This window comes from Rhinolophus ferrumequinum, chromosome 11, assembly GCF_004115265.2.
Source record: "Rhinolophus ferrumequinum isolate MPI-CBG mRhiFer1 chromosome 11, mRhiFer1_v1.p, whole genome shotgun sequence".
Classification (NCBI taxonomy): domain Eukaryota; kingdom Metazoa; phylum Chordata; class Mammalia; order Chiroptera; family Rhinolophidae; genus Rhinolophus; species Rhinolophus ferrumequinum.
Window position 1 is genome coordinate 32,157,098 of NC_046294.1, and position 12,724 is coordinate 32,169,821.

General features: G+C 33.5%; 1 protein-coding gene across 7 annotated transcripts in view; it reads right to left on the bottom strand.

Annotated features, from left to right (window-relative positions):
* The window catches only part of GAS2 (growth arrest specific 2), a 132,604-nt gene that overhangs the window by 68,892 nt on the left and 50,988 nt on the right, over window positions 1–12,724 (bottom strand). For all 7 annotated transcript variants that reach the window (XM_033120957.1, XM_033120958.1, XM_033120953.1 and 4 more), the window contains one exon: window positions 1,637–1,700. In XM_033120957.1, the coding sequence (XP_032976848.1) occupies window positions 1,637–1,700 (64 nt within the window). The remainder of the gene's footprint in view (window positions 1–1,636; window positions 1,701–12,724) is intronic.

Genomic DNA, 12,724 nt, shown 5'->3' on the forward strand with positions numbered 1-12,724 from the left:
CAACTAAACAAAAAGTTCTCTGCCTAATCTGTTAAGTAGGAACTCTAAACCACCCGTGTTTCTTTTACTCTAGCATTTCAGTGGCAGCAGCTCAGTTATTGAAATTTTACATCATGTGTTCTCCTTCCCCTCTGTAGTGCTAACTTTCCCTTTCTTAGAACATGTCTGCTGAGTCCTTGGTATTCCTTTGACTCAAAGCTGTTTGTCCTGTAGGACAGAAACCCCAAGATTGGTGGAGGAATGGCTTGGCAGAGTTCTGGAAGCAACAGGTACCTTTGTCATCCTTCCTGACAGAACCCAAGAAGGTGACAGCATGGAAAGGGAATGGAGTCCTACAGCCAGACCGACACTGCAAGCTTGAACTATACCTGAGTAGTAGAGAACTGAGTGGAATGAAGACAAGGGGACCCTCTCCAGAGGTCTATACACAATATCTGGGAACGGTGTGGGAGAGAGCATAGGGAAACCTGGAAATGTCTCAAATTGTTTTTTTCACTCTTTATTGAGTGGAGCCTCAGTCATATTTAATTTGAACATTTTTTTTAAATTAAAGGCAATCTTTCTGGCACCCAATTATTGTGATAAAGTAAAATGCATATCTGAGATACAATTTGTTAAGATTATGTTGACTATGATGTTTTAAAGAACTTGGGGTTACTTCTTCTGATTACAAGTTAATTTTTCATTGGTTCAAGTAAAAGTTTATTGTCAGAAAGTTTTTTACTCATTGGTATAATTTGCTGATATGTACACCTTGTATTTTCTTTTCCTTGAATTTCTTTATACATTTCTTTTTGAGAATTTGTACCCAGAGCTAGCTTTCACTTTATTTTATTGGTTCATCTGATCTTAACTTGAAACGTATACCCAAATCTGGATGAGAAAACATCTTCTAATTCTGAATTTTAATTTTGCATCATGACTTCAAAGATTTAGTTCTTTATTTCTAATTTTCTGGGCATCATAGAACTGTCAGAAGCCCTGTTTGATGGTTTGCAAGATAATAAACATGAAATAAAGTCAGTTTAGCTAATAAAGTCCTTTCCTCTGCTTAATTAACTATAATTATGATTTCTATAACCACTTTTCTTTAAGAGGACAAAGATTTCAAAGATGTCTCTACATAAGAAGAAAAATATTTTATGTCTTTCTCTAATCGAAAGATGGAGAATAATTTAAAACCTATCCCCTCACTCAGAATTAGAAACTAAAAAAACTGAGAGATGCGATGTAGAATGGGGGAAAATGAGAAAAAAAGGAAAAAAGAGGAGACTGAACATTAATGAAGCGGAAGAGAGGGGATGAAGGAGTAAGGAAAGTAATGGGAATAGACTTTCCAATAAGGAAAGAGTAATTGTCACAAAGAACTTTATATATAAGATCCTCCCCCTTGTTGCAAGAAAGACTTGGAGGGTGCTTGGACATAGTGGCTGTGACAAAGAGATCAAGATGGTAAGTATATTGGTGGCATTTTAGTTCACACAAATGCTCTTGAGATGTTGGTACTGATCATACTTGAAAGAATAGATTCTGAACACCCAGGTTAAACATCAGAAATAAAAAGTCAGCAAGCTTCTCAGATGCTTGGATGCTGAGATGGTCCACGTCTTGACATGGTGGCAGTAGTTTGACCTACCTGGCTGCAATCCGGCCAAGCTCTAGCAAACAGAGACACACTTCTCTGGGTTGCTTGTGGAGGACTGAAAGACAAGACAGAGGTGGACACCTTTACAATAGAAGGGATTGTAAAGCCACTTGATGGTGAACAGGCTTGTCATCGACCCCTCATTCCTCCTGCTCCCAGTAAATGAGCTAGTCTTCAGTGAGACATTCACAAAATCCATCCTACCCTGCAGTAAACTTCGCTCTACTAAAGTCTTAAAGTAGCTTTCAAAATTCTTTGCCCAACCCCTCTTCCAAAAACCACGAGTTTCAGGAAATCTTAACCTGTGTAAATCTCACCTGAAATTATTTTCTTCAGTTAGTTAATTTTAGCAAGTCAACATTGGATGAATATGTGGCTATAATTATGATATAAATCATTGATAAATATTTAAAAACATACAAACACAGAAGACTATGGAGCAAAGACTGGCCTTTCTCAAATCTTGGGTCTATCTTCACTAGTGACTTTAGCAGAAACAATGCAATGAATAAGAATAAAAATTATATACCACAGTCCTTTGTTACCCTCTAAACAATGATGTTGAGACCCTGAAACTTAATGCCCTCTCCTAATCAAATCTGACTAAATGATAATTTAGAAAGAAACACTTTTGACTGGATTGTGTAATATGTACCAATACATAACATCAGCCAGCTTTGCCCATAAAAATGAGCAAATTAGAAGATGCTATTTGCATTGATATTTCTATTCTAATATAATATAATTACTTAATAAATCTGCTTTACCACTTGTCTTAGACACATTCAGTTATGTTGATAAATCATGGTTGTATTTGTTAAACCTACCAGAAGAGCATGTACTGCTTATACTATTGTCTTTTTAAACCAAGATTAGAGAAATTTTTAAATATTATTTTATACAACATCTAATAAAGACAATAGGCCTTACATTGAGAACAGTTATTACACAGATACAATAAATATCCTGATAAAGGAAAAGACTATCTTACTGACAAACTTTAATTCTTAAACATAGAATTTTTAAATTCAATTTCCCAGCATTATTTCATTCCTTTAATTTAAATATCTAATTCATTCTCTATATAAATTATGGTAGTGGCAATATTTGGTCCATGGACACAAGAATGGAATTGGTTGGGGGTGTATGGTGATTACAAAAATACTCTTACTTAGATTGTAAAAATATATGATTTCACTTGGCTTTAAACAGACAAATTTTTATCTCGTTATAAGATGCCACCTTTGAAGCTTTTAAATAAATTCTAATGTCATCAACAATGTTCATTAAAACAGAATTGATTATGGGATTTCTGAACTACAGAATATTTACAATCCTGTAATTAAAAGTTTAGTTTCAGCTGACCCTTACCGAATTATAACAAAACCCTAACTGAGAAGGCCTAAAGTTACTTTTAATTAAAGGGGTCTAAAACAAAAATATTTAATACCTCCAATACCAAAATGCTCCACTACTTGGCTGTGGCTAGAATGATGCAAAATTCACAACATTTGATATAGTAAATCAACTTCACTGCAATGTAACGTCTGGACTGTAATATCACACAGACATCACTTTCAGAGAAGAAGAACAAACATCACAAAACAGAAGAAAACAAATGAAAATTAATATTCTTGTCTAGATAATTAATTTCTTTTGATTCATATTTTTTTTTCCCTGTCCTGGGTACCAAATAGGAGTTTTAATTGGGCAAAACAATACATAAAAACTGAGTAGGCAAAGGACGTTAAGGCCCTGTTAATACCTTCATTTTTAGTGACAAGAAAGCTGGCTAACGCACTAGAAGCTTTAGATACAATCCCATGCATTTCTTGATGAAAAAAACAGTGTCAAAATATGAAAATTTTTGGTGAACTGATGAAATTGTGTCAGTGTGCAGTCAATAACCAACTATAAAAAATAATACCTGAACCAACTATAATGATTGCTTAGCCAATGTACTATACATATTCTGAGACTAAATAAGTATTGGAAGTATACAAACGATTTTATGGAAAATAAGTCATTGTGAAGAAAAACAATCATGTGGTAATATATGAAAGACAATGTGATATGCGGGATGCATCACTATTGCGTATCTTGTGTATTTCTTTGCTTCCTCAACTGAGCTATCAATTGAAAACAGATGTACCATGGATGCATCAGAAATTGAATTTGGTGAGCTGGAAGTCATTGCATTATTCTCCATTCTATATCCATAACAGAATCAGTCTACAAAATTTAAGACAAAAAACTTCTTCCTCAGCATCATTTCTTAGGAAAATGCTAATAGAAAGATAATGTTTTACTTCCCAGTATTTTTGGAAGTATTATCTTTTATAAAGCAATAAAATTGCTTCAAAACACCCCTATAATATTGTCTCACATGTTCATGACACTTTTAATATTGGGCATGTCATGCCTGGCCCATCATAGCCAAAAAGCTCAATGTTTGATGATTGGTTAGGAATGAATGAGATACATCTGTACATAACTTAGAACAATGCCTAGAAGAGAGTAATTATATAGTAAGTATTAAATCTCATAACATCGAGGATGATAAAAATGACGTGGTGGATGATGGTGATTGTGACAATGAATAAACTGAGTGAAGAGTAAAATCTTACCTAACATTTTTAGAAAAGACAAGAATTGTAATTGTGCTAATGTTTATTTAATTGTAAAAATAAACACTCTTCCCTGATTGCTATGAAATTAAATTTAAGAGTTTATAAGCAGTATCTACACTATATCTAAGAGGTGACTTCAGTTTTGCACCAAGGCAAGTTCTAAACTAAAGTCAATGGACGGAAAGAGTATAGTAGCTGTTATTCAAGCCACAAAGATCTGGGTGTAAGTGTAAGCTCTAACATTTAATAGTTGTGATATTTGGGGAGCTTATTCTATAGAGTCTAAGTTTTCTGAAGGAAAAGAATAGTGTGTACCACACAATATTTTTGTAAAGATTAAACAAAACAATATTTGTTTTTTGTGGCACAGTGCTTAGCCCATAGGAAAGATTTGCCCAAGGTTAGTTTTCTTTATTATCTTTATTGTTATAAATTATTTGGTTGAGGATTATCTTCATTTGGCTTAGTCAAAATTAATTCACTTTTTCTTCTATAAGCATTCTTTTGAGTGTGCATCTATCATGTACTAGTCACATACTGAGCAATGGAAGAAACCTCAGAATAAAAAAAAATAACATTACTATTGGTAAGTTTGTATATTTAGAGTGGTCCTATTATAATGAGTGTATTTTGAATATTTTATCATTTATAGTATATCAGAGGCAGTCAATTCTAAATTTAATAAAATTTCAGGTTAAATAAGTCAATTTGGCCAACATATATAGACAGATATAAAACAAATATCCTACAGCTATTATGATTTTGTACTAAGTATAAAGCTTAAGTAACGATTACATTAGGACATGTCATTTTGTGAAATACTAACCATCTTTCTATTAATTTTCCTGTCTCTGAGAAAATAATTTAGCTGAGTCCATTTTCAATAAATTACCTAAGCTGATTAAAGAGTTGTATAATTTAAAAGATCAAATACCTGAATGCATATCTTTGTCAGGATGATCAGAAAGGCAACTTTGAGTAATATATTGCATTTGAACTAAAGCCTTTGTATTGAGTCATATGTACTACTCATTTTAATCACATTTACTGATTCCTCTTTTCAAAAATATAAAGAAACAAACTTTTACTGAAGTTTACAGTAGGAAACTTTTTTTTTTAATTAATGTAACATCAACATAGTCTTTTGTTTTGAGTTAGGGGTAGAAGAGGGGATCACTACTGCTTTCTTTCCTCTGAACAAATTCGCTTTAAAACAAATAAAAAGCTCTGTAGTCAATGGTCATTATTTTGCAAAAGGTTTTATCACTGGAGGTTTCTTTTTAAATAATCAAAACCATTTCAAAGAAAAGTATAATGCAGAACACCTCTGGGAAAAGTAACAGAGATTCCCTATTCAAAAATATGTGGCAAGAGGCTCAATCTTATAACCTAGATTCTATAAAAATCTCATGGGCATCAAATGTCAAAGAGAATGCTGCGAGCTCCAGGAATAGAAAATGAGGCCTTCCACTAAAGCAAGGGGTAGCGTTTCAATGTCACAGAATCTGCAAGGATAAAATGCATCAGACCATGAATGTATAGTTTAGTTAAATATATTACGTTTTAACAGATGAGCAAAGAAATGAAAGCATGAAAAATTGTCCTGTCCATTTAGTTTCTATACATTAGAGGCTGACCATTCATATTGGTTTTGAGGGCATCTGATTTTTAGATTTATATTTAGAAAAAAAACATGATAAAATGTATTGTTGGCTGTGCATGAATTGTGAAAATATTATAAATTAACGGCTGCTCGCCTTTCCAGAGTAGAGAACAGATTTTAATACTCAGGGAGAGTGGTATCATAAAAGATACCCTAAACCAGTAGTCCGAAGGATTGGGTTCTAGTGCAGGCTGCATAATTTTCTCGTCGCTCAAACAGGTGTTTTGCCTTCTACTCCCTCTTCCTTATGACATAATTTTATGGCTACGAGCACTTGGTACGTGGTAAACACTCAATAAATGTCACTCCCTTGCTCCTTAAGTGTGGTCCACAGGTCAGCAGCTTTGGCATCAGCTGGGAGCTTGACAGGAATGCAAATTATTGGGTCCCACCCTAGACTTACTGATCAGAATCGACATTTAAACAAGGTCTCCAGTGATGAGCATGAACACCCACGTTAAACAAGCCTTGTATTAATCAATGCTATAATTACAATAAACATCAGTTATAATTCCTACATCTATTTTATTAAAACTCTTCAAATGTGCTTTGATATATGAAATATGCTCTACAAATGCTTAGGATGTCAGTGGTGATGATGATGGTGATGCTGATGAATGGAGGGAAAATAATTCACGCATTGAATGGGCCTTTCCTGGGTTTTATGGGCATTTCTCTCCTGCCAGGATCTATAAGGCACGAAGAATGCCTGCCTAGAAAGTGAAGTGATCGTCACAAACTGCTCTCTCCATCATGTGACTCCCAGTAAGCCAATGCACAAATCTTGGAGTTTAAAGATTGGAGGGAATTAGGCATAGCAGGCAACTGAGGTGCCTTCAAACTGGCCTGAGGGAGGTTGAGGAGCAGAAGAAAAGACAAACAAGGAAGAATCATGCAAGCTCATGAATACTGTGTGTGTGTCTCCAAATTTCTCAGGATCACTATTCACATGAAAAATAGCCTAAGACATCCATATACATCATATAAACAGGGAATTCATAATCTCGTCAGTAAGGGAAGATGTATAAAATAAAATGTAGTTAGTTGCCTTTGCCACTAAGTTAAGACTGTCCTGGAACAAGTAGTGCCTTGTTATTCCTCCAGCACCCAGACTTTACGTTAAATTAATAGATTAAGTTACTATCATTCAGAATAGCAGGAAGAGGCAAGAGTCTTTTCTAACTTGGTTTATATTTTATTTTTCCTTTTAATTGAAATAATCATACAAATGTCTAAAATTAACTAAAAGCATAACTTTCTGTAAAACAGGGGCATGATCTTTGGAGGAAAATGGCGCTGAATTAAAATCCTAGCTGGGCCATTAAAAAGCTGTGCGACATTGGCAAATTATTTAATTCTCTAGGTCCCAGCATTCTCATTTATAAAATGGTAATTTTGGGGACAGTAGAAACATGTACACTGTACACTGTTTAGCTATCAGTATTGAGCATATAGCTATTATTATGGAAGATTATGCAGAGAACATTTTATCCTAGAAAAGTTAAAAGCTCTCCACTTTCCTGATTGGACCCTAACTCCATGAAGTCCTGAAACATCTACCATTTCAAGGAGACATTTAGTTCCCTCAATCAGATTCCATACTGTTCTCACTTATGTTTTTCAAGCATATGGCAAATGGTTGAATTGGAAAGAGTTTGAGTTCAAAAGTAAAAAATAAATTGAGCCACTGGTAAATCACGTACTTTATAAAAACAGGTATAAAAAACTAAAAGGCTAAAATAAACCGTTCCTAGGAAAGAAATAAAGTGGATATAAATAACCCAGAGCTGAACGGGTGTTCTGAAATCGTTATATTACATTAATACTGAAAAAATATAGCTTTTTTTCTTTCCTACAGAAATACTCTTATAGTCCTCAATATAGACAACAATTAAAGAGGAGTCATCACACAGTGGGCAGCAGGCATAGATTTTTTTCCTGATGCAACAGGTAACTTTAAAGCATAAAATAGAAAAGTGTCTAAAAATCCATACACAATCTTTTTACTGTTTTTTATCAACATCACACCAATACTGCAGGTAATTCCGTGCTTGACCAATGTTCAATAGAACAAAGGACTTTGTAAAACTGTGCATCAGAGTCATGCATCAAAAGACAATGTCACACAGCAAACACAAACACAGAAAATAAAAAAGCACATCACACACATTTGCATGCTAGCACAGCAAAGAGCAAACCCTCTTCTTGCTGAGTAGATTCTTTCTCAGAGAAATAGATGACGAATAGTCACTGGCCTCCAAATCCTATAATCATCCAATAACATAATGATATTGACACAAGTACAGCAAGCAAAAAAAATTGTGCATTTTTAAAGAATTTCCCCCACTTCTCCCGCCCCCATCTCCCAGCTTACCAGAATACACACAAATAAAGTAAAATAAATAAGTCTCTGGGGGAAAATTAAACTAATTTGACAATTTCTAATTACTGTGCTAAAGTAAATCACAAAAAATAAATCCCCCACATGAGTATCACTAATTTAAGTAGTTTCTTACTTAAAATATCTTAGAAACAATTCATATAAGAACATCAATTTTAGGACTAATAACTTAAAACTTTTTAAGACTGCGATTAAATCACATATTTCTGGCCTTAATTTAAATATTAGAAATGAGCCATATCAAATATTCAGCATTATTTTAGAAAAGATACGTAAAGTATTTAACCATTGAAAAATTATTACATTTTACTGTTAGGAAAAATATTGATAATACAGTCTAATAACGTTTACACCTCTGTCAAACTGAAAACAGAAAATGCCTTCATACCTAGAGACTTCTAAAAATTTTTTTTTATGTATTGCACAATTAAAAGTAAAGTTCATCTCTTTTTATCTTTTTTTTTTTTTTAAATTAGCTTCAGGTGAACAAAACAATGTAATAGACATTTACAACCCGCTGAAATTCATTTCTTTTAAAATAATTATTGGGGGAATATTTTATGTTGAGACTGATAAACTACACACTTGTAAATTCAAGAAAACATTCACATTCATCTTTTTTAAACTTAAAATGCAATCCTAAATATGTTAAGGAATCTAATGAAACCAATTATTAATAAGTCAAAGACATGAAAATCTCCTCCAGTCACTGACTTCTATGTCAGCATAGTTTGAATAACCGGAGGTTGTAGGTGAGCAGTACATGTAGACTCTTAAAGTATGCTCCACGGAGCACACAAAGATCTCTGCCATCTGTTCTTGTAACAGTATGCAATTTTATAATCACTTGAAATGTCAGTTTAACCTCAACAATGCAAAATAAACCTTATAATACACTGATGTATACATTTTTGTGTTCATAAGTACTTCTCTATGCAAACTGGTTCAAATTGTATCTTAACATAAAATTAATTGTTCATGTTTCAGATTACATGCCATACCTGTTTACTGTCTAAAGTCTGTTGACAGATAATTGAAGAAGAAAATAATATCATTTATAACCCAACTACTGTTTATCTTTTTTTCAAATTCCAAATGTATTTTATTGTTATTTACTAGGTATAAATGTGTGACATCATGTTTCATTGTACATCATAAGTTTCCCATATCCTTAAAGTCTCAATAATATTATTTTTGCATGGTATCTGTGGATTACTATAGTTTGTTTAAGCTATCGCTAAATGTCATAGACTCAGCTCCCTTCTGTATTTTTTTTTACTATTATAAAACATGTTTCAGTGGACATTCTGGTGCCTATCTCTACTTATTTGGATAAACCTTGGATAAACTTATAGAAGTAGAACAACTTAGTAACAGGGCATGAACACTTTTGAGGTCTCTGATATATAGTGTCAAATTGCCCTCCATAGGAGGCATACCGATTTCCAATTTTCTTTAGCACTGTACAGAAGATCCCATTTTCCTACATACTCCACACTAAACAGACAATTTTCTTAATCTTTGCTAATTTTTCATAGTTTTAACTGCATTTACCTTATTACTAATATGTCCAACATTTTTATACCTTTACTGGATTTTTATAAGTCTTTTATGAATAGGTTATTCGCGACCTTTGTCCATTTTTCTATTGGCTCATTTTGGGAACACTATTTGGGATGTTAGTGAACTTATGATCTAAGAACTGATATTTCACAAAGGAAAAATGATCAAGAATGCCATAAAAGATAAATCGCAGATTATACTCTATATGTGATTGCATCATGTGTCATAGAAAGTTATCTGCCAAGAATCAAAATGACAAGAAGCATGAGAGAAGCGTATGGAATAAGTTGCTGTTCATACTCTCCAGTTCATCCCTGGCATACCTTCCCCACCCATTGAGACTTCTTGTCATTAGCTGTTGTGGAAAGAGAACAGATTGAGTGAGTTGAGAATCAAGATCCTCTCACAAATAATTGTACAAAAAGCACTTCAACAGAGGGTAGCATATCAGTTGCCACAAAGATAAGAATGCTTTATGCAGGCAAAGACCTTTGAACAGCGAAAGACAGAAGCCTCTTGATACACACTCAGTATAGTGATCTACCTTATCATTCATTCAAACAGATTTTTCCCCTTCATCGGGGCATCTTTTCATTTTATTTGCTATTCAAAACAGTAGGACACAAAGGGTGCTCTTCATCTTGTGTGCTACTGAAATGAAATCTTGAGGTAGGAATAAAAGAAAAAAACCTTGCCCTAAATTCCCTTTCAAAAGTGAAGTGTGAAAAGACATCAAGCAGAGTACACAGTGTTATTGTTGCAAGAAAGTCAATTCTGCAAGTACAGAATCCAAGGCCATCAGCAGCGGCTCAATCACTTCCTCACCCACAGTGAATAATCAGAAAAATCCTAGGAGAAAGAGTTCCACTTGGGGAAATGGAATTTCTCATTGTCCTTCCTCTTGATTATCATTAACATCTATGGGCACAGCTGTTTCCTTTCTCTGACTAATCCTAATGTCAATGCTATAATATTGACTCCCTTCTTCCATATCCCCAGGGCCTGTTATCCATCACTTCATGTCCTATTCTGAGCAGCAGAAATTTCAAATTTATCTTTTCCTTAAGCAGCAAACTAGAAAGCCTAACTATTTGCTTAGGTCTGGTACTTATAAGATTAAAACTTATTTTAAAATTTTTGTAGCCTTGAAAACTTGGTCTTATTAAAGTTTCATAGATATGTAAATGCATTTTAACTGCAAGGTATAAGCTAAATGATAATATAGAAGATAATCAAAATCAAAGATACATTAACAAAATAACCAATAATTATTACATATAAATTATCATGGACTTCTTTAGAAAGTGAGCTTTTTCAAACAGGGTGAAGAAGCAGACTATCTCAAAATTCTTCTTGACATAATTTTATATGCTACAGAGTACGTATTTATATCCCAGAACCATTATTATATAAGTCGCTGTAGGTGTGTTGTTTCAAGATAAAATGCATTACTTATTATATGAATGGGGTTTTTAAAAGCTATCAAGGTAAATAATATGCATTCAATTCTCATTAGGACCGTGGGCAATGGTGATATTTACTCCAGAGAAAATTATTATTAGATTGACTCTTCTTAGATGCCAATTGAAAGTGTTTTTTTGTTTTTTTTTCAATCATACCAATTGAGAGCTTTATAAGTTCAAGTAACAAAAGAACTCATGGACAGTGAGAAAATCGAGACAAGATCATATTTACATTAATAGCTAGTAATCCACTCGGCCTATACTAATCACTGAGAAATGCTTCTTTAATGAAAATCTGAACAATGAACAAATTAATAAACTATAAAGCAGTTTTCCCATGGGGAAGTTATTTGGTAATGCAGGGGTCCTCCAAAACTTTATATTATGATGTTAATTGTCCACTCATGAAGAGTATATATACTCCTTGTGACTAAGATTCAATTATATATATATGAATATTAGATCTTTCAAGAGTATGTTTTCACAAATAATTCTTCCACACTTCCTTCTTATAATCTTCCATTCACAGAGTTTCTGACTAACCTGAAAGTTAAAAATCTATTTGTAAAATTAACACTGGACTGAAAAAGAGGTGTATACATACATACACACACATCTTCCACCAAATTCGTTTCACTTTAATGTGAAGAAATGACAAGAACAGTCCAAGTCCATTTACATAATGAATATTCAAGGGGCATACTATTCAACATCATATGCTACTGTACAATTATTCTGGTTTATTTTTTCTTTCGGGTATAAAATGCTCTCTAGTCTAAACTCATGTATTTCTCATTTCTGCTGAGATAATTCTCAGAAATGTGATGACAATCTTTTCCATATCACATCTATTCCTCTCAGTACAAATACAAATTTCCTTAAGCACAACAAAATAAGTAAGATTTTAGCTGTTACCATCAATTTCGTAGGTTCAGCAGGGGAATATTGTTTTGTGAGGCCCAGGGGCGAAAGGCATTCTGACTGTTTGGAAGGCAATTTGTATACCTGTTCTCTCTGAAAGATGCTCAGCTTACTTTGACGTTAATATTTCGTATTATGTGGTTTTGTGAATTGATTTTTTTAAAGCCTCGGGAAAAAGAACCAAAGTGGTTTTTTTTGTTTTTTTTTTTCCCCCCAGATGTCTCCTTTCTTCACTCTATTCTATTTCGTTAGAATGGGACTTTAATTCGAATATTCTCCATATTAGAGCTGTACTGGAGTGGAGCTTATGTAGGAGGTTTAAATGTTTAATAGCAGGGTATCAAGTAATGTTGAAATACTGAACAATGTATGTTTTCTCCCAAGGAAATGCAAAAGCTCACACTATGGTCTGTAAGTAGATTTGCCAAAATTCAATCA